The sequence below is a fragment of the Nuphar pumila genome, chromosome 6, assembly GCF_984573655.1.
Source record: "Nuphar pumila chromosome 6, dmNupPumi1.hap1.1, whole genome shotgun sequence".
Taxonomy (NCBI): Eukaryota; Viridiplantae; Streptophyta; class Magnoliopsida; order Nymphaeales; family Nymphaeaceae; genus Nuphar; species Nuphar pumila.
The window spans coordinates 109043880-109066284 of NC_143254.1; the positions used below are offsets into that span (position 1 = coordinate 109043880).

At 39.2% G+C, this 22405-nt stretch overlaps 1 protein-coding gene across 1 annotated transcript; it reads left to right on the forward strand.

Moving 5' to 3' along the window:
• Positions 1 to 456: 456 nt before the first annotated feature.
• Positions 457 to 22114, forward strand: LOC149835637 (dehydrogenase/reductase SDR family member FEY-like). Its single transcript, XM_090008648.1, has 8 exons — positions 457 to 842; positions 2114 to 2234; positions 4517 to 4634; positions 5899 to 6035; positions 20273 to 20374; positions 20464 to 20556; positions 21460 to 21532; positions 21624 to 22114. The coding sequence occupies exons 1-8, from the start codon at positions 661 to 663 to the stop codon at positions 21899 to 21901; spliced, it is 1104 nt and encodes a 367-aa protein (XP_089864774.1). The 5' UTR covers positions 457 to 660; the 3' UTR covers positions 21902 to 22114.
• Positions 22115 to 22405: the final 291 nt, after the last annotated feature.

Below are 22405 nucleotides of genomic sequence, written 5' to 3' on the forward strand. Positions count from 1 at the left end.
GCAAAAATCAATGACTGTAAATATGTTAAATTTTCTTAACTAAAAAACTTAAAAAAAAACATGATCAGAGGGTCGATTCCAACCAAATTGACCGTGCTGCACACGTATATAAGGTTGAATTGAGTCAAAACAACTTGATGCTTGCATCCTTAACTGGATTGTGGTTATAATAGATTGTAGCAAATACAAATCCTCTATTTACATGGTAAAATTTAGGGTAAAATTTTGGTATTTATGAAAGTATGTTACTGTGGAGCCGAAAATACTAAGCACAAATTGCATTGACACAATCTGATGTTTTGCTTAGTTTATTGTTCAGAATTTGACAGTTTTAAATGGTACGCTTGGCAGGTGTAACATCACTTAGACTGTGGCAGCAAATGACTGGCTAACAAAGAAGGTCAAAGTATGACATTAATTTTCTTAAAGCTTAGGGATCACAGAATGTAAATTCTCTGAATGAAACAGTCGCACTAGTAATTTCCCTTCTGTTTAACAGAAGAGACGAGAGAGAGCAAGTTGAGCAACGAAGGAACAAAGAGGAGAGAGAGAGAGAGAGAGAAAAGAACTCAATGAAGGAACAAAAAGGGGAGAGGAAGTGAGATAAAGAAGGAACAAAGAGGAGGCAGAGAGAGAGAGCAAAAAAAGGTGGGAGCAATCATGAGGAAGGAAGCGTTGGGATGGATGGAATGGCTGAGGGGATGGATCAACATCCTCTACGAGATATTCTTCCAAAGGATTCTCGCTTGCCACCTCAAGAACCCCCTCCCTCTCCCTCCCCTCAACGACCTCACCTGCATTGTCACCGGCTCCACTAGCGGCATCGGCCTGGGGATAGCCAAGTAAGTGGCCACCACCACCTTCATCAATTCCCTAGCCTTCCTCCCCTCATCATGGGCATCCCCATCACCAATCATCATGGTCATGGCCATTCCATTGCGTGGAGACACATTCAGACACTCACCACCTTCGCCATTCAACACCAACGTTCAGTTCTGTTGATTCAGACTCACATTTAGCCCCGAATCAGATGCATACATGGTTCCACAATGTAGGAAGTTGCACCATCATCACCATCACCCATCATTATGATGATATATTGTTTCCAGATTTGGTCCTCTGTCATCTCTTCCTTCTCCATGAGTTTTCTCTTAGATTTCTCTGCCATCTGGCTGTAAAGGAACCAGATAAGAAAAGCTGTGGCAGAGTGATCTTGTCTTGCTATATTTCTAGAAGATAAAATGGTGATTTTCCTTTTGAAGTTAATATTGTAGATTCTATTGATTTTAGGCCAGGGTTTTATTGTTGTGCATTTGTGTTGTTATGCTGCTTGTTTTTTCAATGTTCTTTATTGGACTTGATTGCTTCTGAGCTAACACAGTTTAGACCCATTTTGACCTGGTCGTCCTTCGTTGAGATGGTTAACAGTTTTATCATGTGATAAAGTTCAGTCAATCACGAACAGGAAGGGAGACATGTGAACTGTTGTGTTTGTGTTGATGCAGGATGTTTGTTCGATGAAATGCTTGACAGAAAATGTCACATTGTTGAATGACTTCTTTCGGTTTCAATAGTTTTTTGTATTGATGGCGGTCAGTGACTCGAACCAAGTATGGTTTTAGATAAGTTTTTATTTGATTTCTGATTTGACAAAATGGGTTTGAAGAGCGGTCTTGTACATGGCCATTACCATTGATTGGAGTGATAGCTAACTGATCACCATGACCATTGTTATCATTATGGCCATCATGATGGTTTTGTAAGTAGTCAGGAAAACATGTGAATCAGTGGTACATTTGGTAGTGGCATGTAGAAGGACGCATCATCTCCATTACCCATCATCATAATCGCCATATATTGTGATTTGAGCTGCTATTAGCTGAACCAGGGGTGTATATGGCCTTTGGCACCAAGGAAAATGCATCATGACTGTTACCCATCACTGTCATCATCATCATGACATGCATTATGTTCATCATCACCATTGTCTTGTAGTTCAAACATAAGTTAACAGAACCAGAGACTTGATCATGGCCTGTAGCTTTGACACAATATAGCCGTTAGCACCACCATCATATTCATAATCCTCACGTTTGTCTTTTGATTTGATCAGGCAACTAGCAGAGGCTGGGGCACATGTGGTCATGGCATGTAGGAAAATACAAGTTGGTCAGGAATTGATCCAGAAATGGCAGAGGGAATGGGCCGGAATGGGGGCTCCCCTAAATATTGAGGTATTCTTGTTTTCATCTTTGTTGAAACAGTTAACTTCAAAAGTTGGTGACTAAACTTTTCTTATCAGTATCTAGTATTTGCATGATCAAGTGAATAGTTTTACGTTTATGATACTAATTGCTACTAGGACTACTATTTTGTTCTTATGTTTATTTTTGTGTATTGGTTTGAATGAAACCAGTGATGGTTTTAACTGAGGAGATTTTATGGAACAACATACTAAAACACATGCAGTTGATTTGGAGAACGATCCTGTGGTCTATGGATCTCTCAAACCATGGTGTCATGCGAAGGTCTGTGGGTGTTGGAGGTGGGATGTCTATAATCATACAGATTTTAGGAAATCAAGGAGAACTAGCTGCTTGTATGTCTCTCAATCCATTGTGCATGTGGCTCAGTCAAAATTTATGTGTTACATGCACATCTCTTGTGGCATACAATTCAAATGTAAAAATTAGCTCAAGTTGTCGATCCCACTAAAAATAAATTTGTAAGCATCTAGCATGGTCAGCTCCTCCTTCCTTCTCAGGATATTTAAGTACTGCATTTCTGGTAGAATCCGCTCTTTAATCCAGAGGATACCTAGGTTATAGCTTCTCTAGGTAGCATGATCTTTCTGTTGAACAGCATAACCAAGCAATGCAACTCCTGTGCATTCCTTGGGTTCATTTTATTTTTGTGTGTGGTCTTTTGCTTATGCTGAAATTCAACCTCCGAGTTCTCAATTTCTCATTTAAACAGATTTTTTTGCTACTGTTGGTTGTTAGTTGTTACGTGTGAATCTTCTTGTGCTTCATTTAAGGAGTTACTAAGAGTATGCTACAATTTTTTGTCTGCAATGTTACCTAGTGGAATTGGGAATTTTAATGGTTGGGATTTTGAATAGGTACCTGGAAAATGCAAGGTGGCAGTAACAATGCTTAGGCTAATAGGATCATGAATGCTGATGTTCAATTTGTGCAGTCATTGGAATTGGATTTATCCCTTTGATTACTCTTAAGATTTTCATGCTTTAATGGTGTGTCATCAGTTTAAAATTCTCTTGTTGCACAGTAACTTTCTTTTCATGCCTGAGGAATTTCGCCTGGTGGTGTAATCATGTCCAATCCCCTTGAAAAGCAAGACGCTTTTCTTCTTGGTTATGAAAAACATGCTCCATACATGTCTCAACCTATTTGCATCACCATGTGCGTATAACACAGAATTATTTTTATGACTACTTTTGCCGTTTTTGCCCTGTTTTACATGTTCCTGTTCAGGTTTTTGTGCTTTTGCTAGCTTTATTTTCCTGAACTTTTCAAAAAAATTCTTGTTCTCTTGGTCACAAGATAGTTACTGATCTTGCTGGTATTTTGAAAATATCATGATATTAGTGGTATTTCAAGGTCAGCCAATATTTTCCCAAGATGTTCCTGATACTTTCAAAACATTGCCAGAACATAAAATATCTTGATGTTATTACAATATTTTCCTTAGATTTTCTTGAGATTTTAAAAATATCTTTTTATACATTTTAAGCATTTGTTTTCTATTTTTTGGTTTCTTTTATATTTAAAAACTTTTCTAATCATTTCTTTACATTTTTCAAGAAAAACTGATTCATTTCTTATCTTTTTTATTATTCTTTATAATTTTTTTCAAATTTTAAAACTTCCAGTATTTTCCCGAGAAAAACCTTGCTGAGAAGTTACTGGGAACGATATTGGTGGCTGTGGTCACAGCCGTACTTTTATGTGTATACTAGCTTCGGGAATATGCCAAATTATTCTTTGAATAATCAATCAATACATCAACTGTATTGCTTGCTTCGAAGTTTAATTGGTTTATCGCATTGAATCCATAAAGGGGCTATTTATCCACATTGTTTATTTCTTTTAAGTTGCAACATTGTCTTTGCTAAAAGCAAGGTCAGCATCATTCTTTTTGTGCATAAGATAGCAAATAAAATGCAAAGCGAGCAGAAAATCATTGTTCACTTTGACAAATAGCAAATGGAAAAAGGTAAATGATGTTTTATCAAAGGACACAGTAGGTAAATATTATCTGGCAAAGAGATATGTTTTACAAGTGTTTTCTCCATATTAGAGACATCTGGCTACAGCTTCATATTCTACCTTCTAATTGAATTGAACACAAATAATCCTATTCTGTTCACTAGAATAAGCAAAATAGAACACGATTTTCATGGTCTATGTTGTATGTGAACAATGAAATTTTCCATTTTTCTGCAAGTTGTTCTTCAAATTGCAGGGTGACTGATACAAGATTGATTCTTGTAAAGGTGATGGAGCTTGATCTTCTCTCTCTTGATTCTGTTAGAAGATTTGCTGCTGCCTGGAATGCAAGATTAGGACCTCTGCATGTTTTGATCAACAATGCTGGCATCTTTTCAATAGGAGGTCTGTAAAACTTCTTTTCTTTCAATCATCTTGTATAAAATCCATCATGGTTTTCATTGCATAACTAATGTAGTCGATGTTGATTAGATTCTTTAGAATAAAAATTAAAGAACAATAATTTTTCTGGATGCTTGATTAGGTGCAATATAATAGCTTCCATTTATTTGTTATACACAATTTTTACTTTCATTGCTGGTCTAAGTGGTCTTTATAATGCCCCTTTTTTAAAATAAATAATGTCCATACTCCATATCAACATGATGCTTGCAATAAAAGATCTTTTTGTTCTTGGTCACTGGATCATTTTAATTCTCCAACTATGCTGAGGTGCTTATTGAGACCACTAAGCAAACACGTGTAGCTAGAAAAAATGGACAGATATGTACCTCTTTGTGGCCAGGAATTTCTAAACTGCTTGTGGTTTGTTTATTTGAGATCTTGAAGTAATAAGGAAGAGGAGCAAAAATATGTCCAGGCTGTTCGTTTTTTATGCATTTCAAAAACCTACACACATGTTGCAATCACATGGTTCAAACCACATTTTCTACTAATCAAACCGTGTAGATCACATTGGTAGGGTCTAATTTACAAAAAAATTAAAAAATATGAAAAGGTGATTTCTACTCAATAATTCTGTACCTTTATTAGTACCAAATATTTACCCTATATATATTAATATATAGAGAGAGGAAGGATATATATGTATATGTATATGTATGTATGTATGTATAATGAGAAAATCTTATTTTTTAAAGAGAAAATACAAATCTTCTAACATGAAGATTGCACTTCCAAATCACGTTAGATTTTATTTCAAGAAAAGTAAACCTTCTATCCACCGGAAGGGAGATTCTCATAAATTTTCAGAAGTGTGAAACAATTGTGTGGTTTCATGCTTCCGAAGTAAGCTTCCTGGAATTGAGCTTCCAAGATTTTGAAAGGCTTCCAATAACTATGGGCTATTGCCTAATTGGACATATAGATACCTGTTCGAGAAGTTTTTATGCATGTAAACTTGCAGTATGAGTTATGAAATTTGTTATCACACTAGCATAATTGCATACTGGGATATGATGAAGTTAAAATTGTTGCCTCAATAAGTGTATGTATGAAAGATGTGCTAAATTGGTGATTATTTTGCTACCATTGTCCCGTTTCTAGTGTTTAGCTGCACTTGTTAACTAGATTAACCTTCATGTTAAGACTCAAAACTGAAGAAAAAGGCATGTGTCAAAAATTGATCTTGGCTAGTGCAATTTTTCAGCTCCTCAAGCATTTTCAATGGATGGATATGAAGAACACATGCAAGTGAATCACCTGGCCCCATCACTTCTTACAATATTACTTTTGCCATCTTTAATCAGAGGCTCTCCCAGTCGAATTGTTAATGTGAACTCTATTGTAAGTTTTTCTTTATGTTATTTTTTATTGTAGACTCTGTGTTGAAGTGTTCAAAGTATTACTGGAAGATGATAATTTATGCTTAATTGTTTCTATCAACTGGCGACACTGGTATCTGGATGCAGTCCCCTGATTAAGATGGCACAACTAAAGCCATTTGACCATCTTACTACACCTTCTTGTAATGGTTATTGAAAACCTTGCATTTGGTTTGTAAAATTCAGCTTCTGGAAAATGGGCAACTACCTCAAATAATTCTCCTACACTGTTATATGCTAAAACTATGACAGCTTACTCACTTCCAGAAGTGGCTTTAAATGAAGGAAACAGTGTCTTTCAGTGAGTGCTATTTTAAGGTCTAAGAATGATTTAATTTCATTTAAATTCTCTATGTTTAGAAAAAACTATTTCGTCAGAGAAACTGAAATCATATCCAAGATGTCAGAATTTCAACAAGGTAATGATCAATGTTTTCAATCTCAAGCAGTCTGCCATTGCCTTAATGAATCGTGTTGACACAAATAAACTTTTCAATCACATGTGGTATTTAGCCTTGTGTAATTTTAGTCCAGTCTATTTGGTGTAGATTTTACACATCATAATATAGTTGCTAATTATGAGACATGAATGATTTATTGCTCGGCTAGTTGCGATGAAAGTTTTTAGATAATAATGTTTGCTGAAAAAAATAATGATGTACCATGTGTTTACATTGTTCACTTGTCTCAAGGAGTAGGATGTTTTATCTAGGTTGAACATAATCTAAAATGTTGAATTTAGAAGATATCCCTAGAATTTTAAATGTATATCATATCCTTCATTTTCAAAACACCATTATCATTTATTGAAATCACAATAGAAACATGTCTACTTTACTTTTTCATCAATTCTATTACATGTTTTTGGTATATGCATTGGTGGTATGTACCAGTCTAAGACATTCTTCCCAAGGCATGGATAAGCAGTTTGTAGCCATCCTGGCTATGTAGAATAAAAAAAAAAATCTTTCAGAAAAGTTCCTTGTCTTGTAATTGTTCTTTCTACCTAGCAAGGTTCAAACAACTAGGCTGCAACCAGGCTTGCCGTGCACCCCGCACAACCATATGACATATGTAACGCCCCAAAATTTGAAACTTGCGAACCTTTCAGAAAACAGGTAAGAGATTAGAAAAATCTCTTTCCTTTCAGAGTTTGTTTATGAAATCAGCAGAAGACTATTCTTTTGTTAAATTAAAAAAGACAAGCTGAAAGCTTTGGGCACGATAGCTAAAAGAACCCAAACTCACTACACATGATACTTGCAAAACACTTGGAAAAACCACTTTCATTTAAAGAAGTTTCCAAATAGTACAAAATTTAGATATCCAAAGGGAAATCCGTGACAAAACCCAAAAACGTCCATGACGCGAGCTAAGAGCAGGAAAAGGAAATTTTGAAGTCATCTTGTCATCGCCCGTGGTGTACTTAATTATCACCTGTACCCATAGAATGGGTTAGTTTCGTGAAAAAACTAGTAGGTGCACAAAAGAGACTATAGGAAGCTGAATTAAGAGCATTTAATTCCGCATGCTAAGCAGTTTAAAGCAGATGAACAGTTAAACCGATAAGCAGTTCAAAGCAAGTAAGCAGTGCAACTGTCAAAACACAGCATGACGATTCATTTGATCGTAAGCTGTGAACTACCACGCAACTAGCAAGTCTTTTGACCCATCAACCAGTGTGAACAGACTTATGTTTCGATATTACTGGCCTGTGGGTACGCGCAGACAAATCATAGAAACAACTAAGACTAGTTCAGGCGCCTGTTATTCTATGTATTTTAAATAACCTGAATAGCTAGTTGAGTCCGCTCTTAAGGAGACAACTTTAGCCGAGAGAGGATTTCCCAAAGGCAGGTACTTGACAATAGATGCATCCAACTTCTGCAGAAGTCCATGACATCTACCACTTAGGATAATGTCTGGTAGTCCATTCTTCTAACTCCAATGACTGGGGCGGCCAGATCTTTGCCCGTGGGGTGGTTATTAACAACCTGTCCATTGAAGTGTGTACCACTCTGTCCTCTCTCTTGACAGACTACAAGAAGCGAATGAGTGCATCAGGGGTAAATTAACCGACGACTCATTCTATATGCTCTGGTCTTTTGACCAAATGAGCATTTTACCTGTGAAGGTGATCTTATTTTTATGTGTTTACAACATTGTGCATTTATCATTGTTCGAGGTCGCACGACCGTTTCATTCGATCATCCCAGTACTAGCGTGTAGTGCACGACTACAAGTACTTTAGGATGAAAGGGGTATAGTTCCTCAATAGGAGCATCAACAAAAGTGTTTCACAAAGATGTAATGTTTCTCAAACTTTACTTTTGACATTATTTATCTTTTGAAATAGTCAACTTGTGCTAACATTTGGCGTGCGATTTTCTAGAATCTCATCTGCTATCGTGGTATCTACATGCCTTGCATGACTCGATACCGGCCTCGATGAACGGAATACAAGTTTCTCAACAGAACCCCTGTTAAGAAGTTCGCTCAAGCCCCAATTTGTGGTTACTCGAGATATGTCGAATAGACAAACAAAACCATCCCATCACATCCTTCCAAATACTTCGATTTGGGCAGTCTTTGATGCTTTTGCGCATCTCCCTAAATTCTCAAGTCTACTTTGCAGGACTGCTCACTTGAAAAGCCAGGATCCCTGCTAGGGATCCCTCTCCTTAGACGAGGATGTATCGTTAAGCTCCCGACTCAACTCTTGTCGCAAGAGGGAGAGTGGTAAATGCCTCTTGCATCCTCCACGAGGATGCCTTTATAGCACATCCAATGAGCGAAAACCTGAGCGTCATCTGCAATATCAAGGCAGTAGCGAAACATTTGCAAAAGCAAGAGCTTGGGCGCAAAGCGCGACGACAAAGAAAAGACTGTAAGATAGAGTGTAAACGCAAAGCCTGGGCGCAAAGCCTGGGCGCAAAGCGCCACGACAAAGTAAAAACATGACAGAAAGTAAAGGACAAGGATCGCGAAATCGCGTCCTTGAGTTAAATGCGTACTCGTATGAATATATATATATATATATATGCATATATATTTATTTAATTATTCTTTTTAGTTAATTGAACTCAATTCAATTATCCAAGTCTTCTGTGCAATCTTCCTCTACCTCGGGGAGTTGCAAGCTTGCGGGCGTCTGCTGGTGTAAGCGATTGACGACTCGAGATGTGGGGCGCAAGCAGGATCTGTCGTATGAGCTGCAAAAGCGAGACGTCAACATGCTATCTCAATCTCAAAGGTAGAGAGGACATGGGCATTGCCGCTGTCCTGACGTGAAAGAAGCAGAGGCAGGGGCACGGCAGGGGCATCGTGCCCCTGCAAACCTGCTGAACGCGAAAAACGGTGAGGCACGGGGGCTGCACCCCTGCCTAATGAAGGCAACGAGGGAGGCAGGGGCTTCACCCTGCTTGTCGGAAGAGCAAAGAGGCAGGGGTCAAGCCCCTACCCGTTAGCACAAAGGGGGAGGCGGAGCGCTTTACCCCTGCCTACTAGAAGGAGAAGAAGGCGCAAGGAGGGGGCCTGACCCCTCCCTCGCCAAACTTAGGGTGCAGGGAGGGGGCTCGGCCCCTCCCCTACAAAAACGAGGGCAGAGGGAGGGGCTCAACCCCTCCTTTGCATACAAGGGGTACAGGGAGGGGGCTCCGCCCCTTCCCTCTTGCTAGAAGGTGCAGGGAGGATCGTAGCCCCTCCCCTGAACAATGAGGGTGCAGGGAGTGGGCTCGACCCTTCCCCTGTCGGAAAAAAGGAACCCCCCTCCCCTGTCGGAAAAAAGGAACCCCCCTCCCCTGCCGTAAAAGGGTGCAGGGAGGAGGCTCGACCCCTCCCCTGCCAAATACGACACGTAGAGAGGGGCTCGACCCCTCCCATGCAAACAAAGGCATCGGGAGGGGGCTGGGCCCCTCCCTCGCAAAACACATCGCAGGGATGGGGCTCTGCCCCTCCCTTGCGATTTAAGCCAGCAAGGAGGGGGCTTTGCCCCTCCCTTGCGATTGAGGGAGGCAGAGAGGTGGCTCAACCCCTCCCTGTGCAAACGGAGAAGTGAGGGAGAGAGAGAGAGACGGAAGGAAAATGAGAAGAAGAAGAAGATAGAAGAGAAGCAAAAGAGCCGGCGCGTACCTGGAGAGGGGGTGGTCTACGCTGATTTCGTCAACAGGAGAAGACGACAAAGGTGAGGGGTGGTGACCTGAGGGATGTCGGACCGGAGGTCGCCGGTGGCGGTGGGTTGTCGGGGGATCTCTGGCGAGCAGAAACGAGAGAGACAGAGTCGGGGATGAGAGGGTGAGAGAGCGAGAGGGGGTCGAGGAGAGAGAGAGAATGGGAGAGCATAGGGGAAAGGGAGTTTCTATTTGAAACCCCTGCCTCGCTGTCTTTCAAAGGCGCGAGGGAGGCGGTGACCTCAAGTTGGGTCCGGATTTGACCCGAATCCAAGTTTTTTTTTTCGGGTTTTACATATAAGTCCCATCTTATGATCCGAGCATGATTTCTTTGTACATGCACTTAACAACAAACCTATGTCGAGTTTGATTGGAACTAGTCAACAATATAGACTGAATAGATACATGGTGGAGGCATTGACCCAAACCTTTGATATAGGTTGTTTAGCAAATAGGCTGAGCATGGGTTTATCTTGACCTTGACTTGTCTCTCCATCGTAGAGACAAGGGATATTGAATCAATGTGTTGGAAATTAAATTTGAGGTTTGGATCATTATAGGTCAAGTATGATTTAGGGACAATGTCCATTTCAAAGATTTCAATGTGTTGGAATCAAGTCTTGAGTTCGAATAATTAGCATTAACTGCAGGTGATCAAGTAAATAATAATTAAGTATGGTCTAGGATAATGTTGCTTTCAAAAATTTTATTCGATTTTTTTTTTTTGTTTATAGTTGAATTTGCTTTTACTGAGTCACTTAGATTCTGTCACTTGGGTACGGGTGCGGGTACAACACGACAATTCAAAAAACGTGGGTCCGGGGACACAACTATATATATATATATATATTAAATACAAAAAAAAATCAAAATAAACTGAATATAATCTAAATATATATGTTATATCTAAAATATATATTATATACTGAAAATATAAAATTATAAACTGAAAATATAATTATAAATTAAATACAAACTTGTATGTACGGAGGGTAAAATGGCGTGTCCGGGTGTTGATGTGTGTCGACACGAGGATACGCGTGTTGACACGGGTACGGAGAGCAAAATTAAGTGTCTGGGTACCATAGTTTAGAGTAGAACTTAAAATCAAAATAAGAACAAAAGAACAATAATGTATAAAATATAGAAGCTTCTGATTCTCTTTTTTAAATGGAAGGATTCAGGAATTTTAGAGTATCAGTCTAACAACTTATGTTGCATTCCGGTGGGCCTAGGTTCAGGTTTTAGGGTTTCAGTAGGCTTGGGTTAGGTTCGGTTAAGTCAAGGTCAAGATTGTGTAACAGGTTTGGGTACGGTTCTGACAGGGTTCAAAGAAAATTCAAGTTCTCCTAAAACACAACACAATATATGCTAAAACTTAGGAGGTGACTAAGGACATGTCAGGAAAGCTGGGGGTTAAAATTTTAGGTTCAGGGGATCCGAGGTTACAGAGATAGAATTCTATGAAGTTCTGGGTTTGTCCGGTAACTGAATTTTGTTCAGTTTCTGACAGACCCTGAGAGAGTAAACAATTTCTCTCGGAATAAAATTCAGAAAAATCACAGAAAATAGGGACAGGTTAGAGAGGGTCTGGTTAAAATTTGAGAGTTTGGGAATTAAAAGTAGGAAAAGTTGGGACACGAGTTTTGGTCAGGTCTGTTTTAGGTCAGAGATTTAGGCAAAACAGGTTTTGGTGTCGAAACTAATTCTCCTCAACAGGAAAGAATTAAGATCTGGTTTTTTATGGATAGGTTAAAGACATGTAGGGCTAATTAGGGGTTAATTTTGCAGCTCTGGACTATGTATAGTTTGGGAGAAACATTATTTTTAAGATGTGTTAAATTTAGGAAATCACAACAAAATGTTGTTTTCAGGTTGGGGTTTAGAATATGTTTAAGCTTAAGGGAGGTTTAAAAAGTGGGTTCTAAGAATTTACACTGTTTGGTAGAGTGTCCTAAGGTTTGGAGAAGGTTTGCTCTGTCTGGCCAAGCTCAGGAACCACGTTTGGTGTAGGGTTGGTCCGCATCCGTCGATAAGTTGATGCGGTCCACACGAGTATCAACTAGAATTGGTTCTACGTAGTACTTAGGCAAATTCCAGATATTTAGAAGATTAGAACCACCTTAGTAACCAGGAGATGAGTCCAAGATAGGGTGAACGAGTCAAGGGGGGTAAAGGTATGAAAGAAGGGAAGAGGGCCAAGGGGGTAGAAGGGAGAAAAAGAGAAAAATGTCCCTAGAGAAGGCGGATTTCTTGAGAGAGAAAGAGAAAAGTCAATCCTTGATTCTATATTTCATATCTTCAATTACAAAGTGAGCCCCTTTTATAGGCCAAGGGAGTTCCATAATAGCATCACAATTAACAATGTTTAATTAAAACAAAAGCACATCTAACTAAGCTTAAATAAAAATAATAAAGCATATTAAAATGCCTAATTCTAAACTTAGGCAAAACTTCCCTCAAGGCACTTAAAGAGGGCTCATCTTACAAGGCCTACTTGGTCTTCCAAGGAAGGAACCCCAAGGGGCTACACGACTTCCTTTGAGAGGGTTTAAAGCCCTTGGGTGGCACCAAATGGGTGGGGCCTACATGCCCCTCTTGGATGCTTCTTGAGGGGACACCCCAAGTAGGTTCCACTTGATATTTAAGAGGGGGTCCCACACACTGAGGTGGTTGCATGAATGAGGTATCTGCATGGCTGATGTGGCTGTCCTCCCATGTGGCTTGCATAGTCTGGAGTTTGGGTAACGGATCAGGTTCGGCCAACAGGGGATCCGTTTGCAATTTCTGGACCCTAGGAGCCGGATCTGGGTCTGTAGAATTTGGGATCACATCAACTTCCCTCTTATTCATTTTGATCTCAAATGGATCATTATTAAAAAGCACTTTTTATAAAGACAATAGTGTGGAAGTACACACTCAGGAACCTTTTGTTTTCATTTATGCTCTCTGCAATTTAAATACTTCTATAAAAGAAAATATCAACTCTCGTGTCTGTACAGATTATTGGAATATTGCTTTTTGTGGAAGATATAGTTTTTATAGATGGGGTTGCAAACAGGTTGAATATAGGTCAGGTCATGCTTGGCTCGATATTGTATCCAATTTTAGGAAATCAGGTGAAGTTATAGATCTAGATCCAACTAATGTTTCATAGTATGTTACAAAACTGATCTTAATCTGAACTTATGTGATTCTGGATCCTATGAACTCTATTCTTTATATAGAAATCATAAGACAGGCCAGTTTAGATGCAACTCTGACCTAGATCCAGTGTTATATGCCTACTTGGTTCCAGGTCTGTATCCAATAAAACTTGACCATATATGTTCCAGACCAACCTGGATTTTGATATGGATTACCTGTGGTTGGATTTGATTTGGATCCACATGGCGACCCTGACCCTCTTACACCCTTAAGACGCATATATGCGTCCAGCTCAGAGTTACTGGAAACGCCTAGGTAAGTGGGGAAGCGCGAAACATCGCGCTTCCGAAACACGTTGGGAAGCACACTTTTTTGGGGAAGCATGCTTCCCCCCTCGTTCCCCCCATTTTTTTCATTTTGGAACTGCGAGTTACAAGCAAGGTTTGACAGCAAATATTCAAATATAACAGTCAGTTTAAGCCTTATCAAGATTTACTGCCTGTCCTTTCAACTATATCTTTGAAGCTGAAAGCATAAAGTAAAGCTCAGTTGAACATGTAATTCTTATGACCGAGAGCAACAAACATACAATCACATTTTACCTGGAACTTGCAGGGAATAGCATGAAGCAGAAATTCATAAGTTAACCATTGCAGAAGTTTAAAGGTTAACCAGCGACTATTTCCAATAGTTCAATCACTTCTTATCTCTTGATCCCCTTTGACATTGCCGTTAACTTTGAAATTCAATTAATGTACCATGCCTTATGAAAACAATTTTAGCACCATGCAAGTATAGGTGGCCTGGGGAGATCAAGTAATACCAACTGTAGTTATCAAATGAGAATGGCAGCATTGAAATATTTTTATTCAGAAGAATTGCCAATGTTAGAAAATTATTTTCCTCTGACAAGAAGACATTTGAGAAATGTTCTTTTATGAGTATGTTTACAGTAGCATACTTCTTCTGAGATACTTCCACATAGAAGATCTGCATATGGTACTTGGGCAAAATAGAGTATCAACAGCATTACTTGTGCCTATATGTAAACATGTAGATGTGCTATACCTGGTTATCAAGCTATGCCACTAAGGAATCATTACATGTGCAACCAATGTCACAATAAGAGAAGCAAAATTATCAGAAAACAGCCAATTATCAATACGGTCTCTCATTTGCAAGCAAGAGTTGGGAAATTTTTAACAATAAGAGTTGCGTCATTTTTTCTCTTTTTTCGCTTCCCCCTAGCTTCCTAGGTCGCTTCCGGTTCGCTTCTGAGACGATTCTTGATTCGTTCCTAAGTCGTCCCACGCTTCCTTCTTCCTTTTGAAAGTGCCTCGCTTCCCACTTCCGCTTCCCATATTGCTTCCCGCTCTCGCTTCCTCGACTGGCAACCATGGTCCAGCTCCTGTTGAGAAATTCAATCCCCTTTTATAGAATGAGACATGGCTTTCCTCTGATCCTTCAATCACAAAACTTTGCATCGGCGCATCGCTGAGTGTCTGCTTGTCATTGCTTCCCTGTTCAATGAAAATCATTATTCATATTTTGTCCATTTCTTTTGGCATTTCAGTAATCAGTAGTATGTGGAAAATATCATGGACACATCATCTAGAAGATCCCTTGCTTCAAATTAGACATATCATAAGTTTCTCTTAACTTCAAGCCCATCAGTGTGAATCTTTGTTTTCATATTCTACTTCTTCCTCCTGATGGGTTGCCATATCATTCTTGTAATCAGCGTTATCCTTCATAATATTTTGTGATGCCTCCTATGAATAGAGAAACTTGTGAAAAGATCAGGTGCAATATGATTGCACAAATATTTGTGCATTAAGCACCTGATCACCATCTATCTTGGGGACAGGGCCTGTCAGGTGTGGGACCCAAGACCTGATGGAGGGTGATGGGGTGCTTAATGCACAAATTTTTGTGCATTCATATTGCACCCGATCCGGACTCGAGAATCTCTTTCTATAGCATGAACCCCCTTCGTTGTTAGTTCTCAGAAGAGCCCAATCAGATTATAGTCTAGCAATAAAGATGGCAAATCCCATGAAGTTCTCCTTGGCAGCTATGTCACATGGGTGCGGGTGCGGGGATGCGGCACTTCCAAAAAACCCGGGTGCGGGGGTGTGGCAGGGGCAAAAATGTAATATATATATATATATATATATATATATATATATATATATATATATATAATTTTGAAGTTTTAACAGTTTAACATTTAACAGTAAACATTGTCATAATATGATTCATCATGCATGCAGTATATCAACCTAAATATCAAATTATCAATCAAATAAGTAAAGCAATTACATAAATCGACCTAAATATCAATCAAAAAGGGAAAAGAGGCTAGAAAGAGTAAAGAGAAAAAGGAAAAGAGAAAAAAAAATTGCAATGATCACAAGTATCCAATAATATACCATTAGGGTAAAATGCTGCCAAATAAATCCATGTATGGTCACAACAAGCAAGACAATGATCAAAATAAAGACCAAATTCCTTGTTTGTTCAGCCATTAAATCAGTTTTAGGCTTGCATTATCCTTGAAACTGTGATCATTGTGACATGACCATCTATGATCAGAGAAAAAAAATTTAAGTTCAGCCACATTCATTGCAATAAGGAGCAGATAGGGAACCAAAATGATTCAGAGATAATAGATATGAAACAAAGAATCCGCCATTTGGTTGATTACTTATTCATTAAAGTAAAGCCATCTATAAAGAACCCCTAATCCTCCTTTTCATCGGGGATTTTTTTTACGCCCAAACAGTGGACAAAAATGAACCTGGGTGCGTTGACTGCACCCAGGGTCGTGTTGATCGCACTCGCGTCGCGTCGACGCGGGTGCGACATCTGTTTTGCCGAGTCCCTGTGACATAGCTTGGCAGGGGGATTTGAATGTGATGGCCATCATTCTTCTAAATTGTGTATAGATCAGTATTCACTATTCAAGGTGCTTAGTGGCTTATTTAGAACAAACTTAGAGGTTGGTTAAATCTTCTATATTGTTAATATAATAGTTTGTGCATTGTAACAAGCACTTTAAGCAACTTTTGTAAATGCTTGGGGTTGGGAGTTTTATGAAGGCAGGCATCTACTTTTATCGTGAAAGTGCCATTCTCGTCCATTGATGCTAGAATGATGGAGTCTGTTCACTTTAGCCTTTTGAATGAAGTTCACAATTCACATAGTGTTATATTTCAGCCTGTCATTGCATCAAGGGGTACTTGATCATTGGTCAGGAAAGCCACTGGCAACACTGAATCAGCAGTTAGTAAGATTATTATTAAAAGATGTATCTGGCACTCTAAAATGTTTTTCATTTCTTTTTTGCATTTTTCTCAATAAGAATTAAATTTTCCAATCTTGATGGGAGGCTGTCACCCGGGTACGGGTACGGGTACGGGTACGGGTACGGGTACGGGTACGGGTACGGGCACGGGCACGGGTACGGGTACGGGTATGGGTACGGGTACGGGTACGGGTACGGGTACGGGTACGGGTACGGGTACGGGTACAGGTACGGGTACGGGTGCGGGTACGGGTACGGGTACGGGTGCGGGTGCGGGTACGGGTACGCCACCGCAATTCCAAAAAATGTGGGTACGGGTATACGGCTATGTATATATATCACATAAATACAAAATAAACTGAATATAATCTAAATATATATTCTATATCTAAAATATATATTACATACTGAAAATATGAAGTTATAAACTGAAAATATAATTATAAATTATAAATTGAATACAAACTTGTATGTACGGAGGGTAAAATGGTGTGTCCAGGTGTCGAACAGAGGGCAAAATGGAGTGTACGGGTACCATAGATGGGAGGTAGAACCTCATAGATAGTGTCATAATTATCAAAGCCTACTTTCTTAGGGATCAAGTGACTCTAGCCCCTGGATTGGCTAGCAGCCTATGGGAGTATTTGGTGTTATGTATTTTAAGAATAGTGTTGGTTGGCATGCTTAGCATGAAGATGGTGACATGCCATCATGAAGAAGTAGGGATGCTTGAGCATTGTGACATCGGCTTTCTCATCATTTTGCACAGTAATGTCAGATCTGTTGGTATTCTTTGTAATTTATTCTGTTTTGATGTGTATTTTGTTCCCCATTTGTATGGAAATTGTTGTAAATTTGTTACAGCTTATGTACATTGTTGTAAATTGCCCTTTTAGAGCTCTTTTATACAACTAAAACTTTATGGAGTTGGGCTTCTTCCATCAAGAACTATTGGAGGTCATGGCTGGCGGTTCCCTATTCTCCTCGCCTCTATTTGCATGTTGCAGCTGATCTGGCTTAATTTGCATGGTATCAGAGCCATAAGAGTCATCCTTTTATATTTAGGTTATTTCATTAGCTTTAGAGATTGAGATCTATATTTTCTTCCATAAGTTCTTGGGCTTTTCCTATCAATGTCCTTTTGGAGGAGTGTACCAATCATTTCCAGTTGTGCTCTCCTCAGCTTATACCACTTGCATGCACCAGTCACTGGTCAAGTAATGTGATCTCTCTCTCTCTCTTCCATGATTTCTAGAGATAAGGGACATTGGTGAGAGAGGTTCTAGATTTATTAGTTTTGGTTGGGATGAGATAATGGTGGTTTGTTGTAGTCTATGTCACATAGGTGCGGGTGTGGGTGCAGTGATGAGACACTTTCGAAAAACTTGGTATGGGGGTGTGGGGAGGGAATATATATATATATATATATATATATATATATATATATATATATATATATATATATATATAGTATTATGTTAGACATACAATTTTATGCTAATAAAATAAAAACAATTCATCATTACCCGGATTTAGGCCAGGCTCAGCCTGGGTTCACCCTAACCCAGATGAGGAAGGGAAGAAGAGAAAGAAGAACGTGATAGGAGGTGGAAGAAGAAGGAGAGGAGGAGGAGGAAGGAGCAAGAGAGAGAGAGAGAGAGAGAGTGTTACCTCGCTGGATACCGCATGCTGGAGGGAGCCTGTACTGAGGAGTGTTGAAAGAGCCCATGCCGAGGAGGAGAGCATCAGAGGAGGAGGAACATAAAGGGGAGAACCAAGGAGGAGGGGGGCATCATGCCTTAACACCCCTTTTTGTGTTTTTTTTTTTTTACTTTTTTAATACTAAGAAAAGGACAAAAATGGACTTGGTCAATGTTGACCAAGTCCAGAGTCTCAGATGCGGGTTGAGCGCACCAGAGATATGTTGACTGCACTCAGTGCGGCAAGACCCTTGACCTGCTGCACTGGGTGCAGCACCCGCACTCGCAGGAGTCCGCACATCGGTTGTAATTGGGTTCCATAAGTTAGGTCATTGCATTTGGCTGCAGAAAAGTTGATGGTGCTCATGTTGTAACTGTGCTCCAGGTGCTTCCTCTCACTTCTGCCTTGAAGTGATCCGATTGTTTCTTTCTCCACTTTTTTTCCTGTTTTTTAACACAAATACAGAACAGAAAGGGTATATGGGACAAATGGTAAGAAAATCTTGGGAAAGGCAAGATTAAGTACATCAGTAAATTTTCCCCATCGCTTAAATTTGAGTGGAATTGGCGAGGGCTGTGTTTTCTTTCAAGTGAATTCTAGTTTTTTATGTGGTCTATGTGGCTTTTGTTGATAGCTTTTATTATTATTATTATTATTATTATTATTATTATTATGAAACTAATGTAATTAGGATGGCTTCTGGCTGTTTCCTCTTTGGTAGATACTATATTCTTTGGTATCTCTGATAGTATTTGTGGGTGGGGGAGGTTTCTTTCTGTTTGCAGTATTGGATGGTATCTGTGGGTGGAGAAAGGTTCTTTCTGTTGGCAGCTCTGGATGGGATTTAGGGGTGCATTCTTTTTGTTGGCAATATTGCATTTCTGTGACTATCTTGAACTAGTAGGTTAAGTATTCTCTAGGGCTCTTGGTCTCTCATACTTGATTCCCCACCTTGGTTCCTTGTGGGTATCCCTACCTGGGAGTAGTTGGAGCTGTTTATGGTGATGTTTTTCATCTTCATCAGATGACCATTTTTTTATCTGTTGATCAGGGTCACAAACATAACTTTCTCTTCCACATGAACTTCAATCATTTGTCTATATGGATTCTGTACTTGTTTGCTGTTGAGGCTTGATTGTATATTTTTCTTAGGGCTGATTGGTCAATCAGGGATTGGTTGCTTGCTTACATGGGGGTTTTGTGCTGCAGGTCATTCTCTTCCTCTATTTTTCCATTGCTGGTTCTCTTGGTTTACCTTTCCTCTAAAGAATAGGAGAAAAAGATAATAAGAAAGCTGGTTCTTAGTCCCTTGAACCATCTTGTATTTTGCCGATGCAACTAAGTTATATGCTATAGATGAATAGACCCATAGTATCTAGACTATATAAAGAGTACGAGCACCACCTGGAACAAACCATGCTACTACATGCTACCAGTTATGGTTATTGATGTTAGACCCATAGTATCTGGAACCATATCCCTTATGCCATATGAATTACAAATTTCTTTGTTTCATTCGGAAATTTTGTTAGATCTGTTGGTATTATCTTTAGAATCATGTATCAGCGGAAACTGAGAAAGAGTTGAAGAATGAGCTGAATTACTGTGGGTCTGTAATATTGCATCATTATCGTCAGCAAATCTTGTGAAAGTTGTTAAAACAAGAAAGAGTTGAAGAATGGGCTGAATTACTATGGGTCTGTAATATTGCATCATTATCATCCACAAATCTTGTGAAAGTTGTTAAAATCATTACTTTTTCCCTTTGTGGTCATTAGCCCTGTTGAAAAATAGTTGATTCACAAGCGTACTTCTAATCTTAAGAAGGCAATTTTTCTTCTATTACTAGATGAATCATATGTTTTTTTTTTGTAGATGCACCAAGTAGGCTTTGTTGATCCTGATGATATGAATGTGGTGTCTGGCAAGAGGAAATTTTCAAGTCTAGTTGGCTATTCAAGTAGCAAGCTTGCTCAGGTGCTGCAGTAATATTATTTATCATTATGTGTCTTTTCTTTTAGATAAAAGAACAAACTCTATTATATTAAAGTTGTTTTGGACTCCAGGTCATGTTTAATAGCATTCTCCATAAAAAGATGCCTGCTGAAGCTGGGATTAGTATCACATGTGTCTCTCCTGGAACTGTCCAAACAAATGTTGTAAGTAACCTGTTCTCTCTCTCTGACTTGTATATGACAGTTTCATGAATTAGTGAAAATCTTGAAGGGTCGAGTACTATGATTCTTGTGTCTGCTTTTCTCATATTGGATCAGTTTGCTCTTCAATCTGTTCCTTCTTTTTGTTTCTTTTATTTCTGATTTGAACTTCAAAAAATGATGCAAATGATATATGTACATCAAAAAATAAAACCCTATGTAACACAGACACTTCTAAAAAGGCAATGCACCCGTGTCTCACCCACACCGATGCGGGTGCGACACTCAGACACAGCTTCTTCTGTGTCAGGTGTGGTCAACAACACTGGAATCCATTTCTATCTGAAACTGGACTCGGTTAACCCAAACAACGTCCAGTTTTATCTATATTATATACATAAATAGTTTCACACACACACAATATATATATATATATACATGCACCCCTGCACCCAAGTTTTTTTAAACTGCCGTGTTGCACCCTTTGTACCCTCACCCGCACTTATGTGACATAGAAGACACCAAATGCACTTCTGCATGGATTCAGGTGGCTTTATGTGAAATTAGGAAAACATTAGTCTTTGGAAAATGTTACTTTTCTGATCATTTGAACTTCTCTGTGGAATTTAAATAGTTATAGCCATATGACAAAGTCCCACATAGTATCAGCCAAATGACAGTAGGCTTCTTGCAAGTCACCAAATTCCAGGGATTAGCCCTTTCTCAAAACTACATGCCCGCACTGCAAAGCACACTATTACTTTCAGTTCCATATCATTTGTGCCTGCAGTGCAACCGCAAATGTTTCGTCTCATCAAATCCCTTTTTCTCAATAAACCTAGTCATTCACCACCACTGATTTGGCTTTAAATGCAGATGCTAACTTTATTGTTTCTATAAATGCAGGCCAGAACTCTATCTCGCACTGTTCAAGCTGCTTATCATCTGATTCCGTATTTCCTTTTCAGCCCCCAGGAAGGTGACCATCTTAACCAATAGGCAAACAAATTTTCTTTTATATATTTGTTCTGTAACTTAAGAGTGTAGATGGCTCCCCGCCTTTGTTGCAGGTGCAAGAAGTGCCCTGTTTACAGCAACTGACCCCCAAGTCCCAGAATATTGCTCACTATTGAAGGCAGATGATTGGCCTGTCTGTGCCTATATTTCATGTGATTGTCGACCAACCAATGCATCCGAAGAGTCGCATAATTTGGAAACATCGCAGAGGGTGTATGAGAAGACGTTGGAGCTTGTCGGTCTCCCTCCAGATGCACTGGAGAAGCTTCTAGAATGGGAAGATGCACCCGCTGTGGAGTTTGAAAGAGATCAACAAGAGTCTTTTATGTAACTTTGGCTTCACCAAGAACCAACACGCAATCTCACCAGGATTAGAGGTTTGATTCTTTAATTGGCCTTTGCATTGCCTACCAAGGAATACTCAAAGAATGCTGCTGATCTTCTTCTCTTTGATCTTTGTAATATTTTTATTGATGAAATTTGATGACTTTAACAGCAGATCTGTGATCATGAAATTATAACAAAATTAGGTTGATTTTTCAAACACTGGAATTGTTTGCGCATCATAATGTGGAAAAGACTCTTATTCGGCATTGCTGTATACATCAGTGCTGTCCTTGAGATGGACAATTTTAGTAAGGCTTCGAAAATCAACAGCCTACAATGTGATACTATATATCAGTGGGACATGCTCTTGTTCGCGTGGAGCTAGCCACCAAATGTTAAAATCTAACCATATAGATGCATTTAACTTACTTTATTTACTATGTTAGGAGGTTTATCATGTCTAATACACCAAGAAGATTCGATTTTTTGAGATGGTGAAAAATTAACA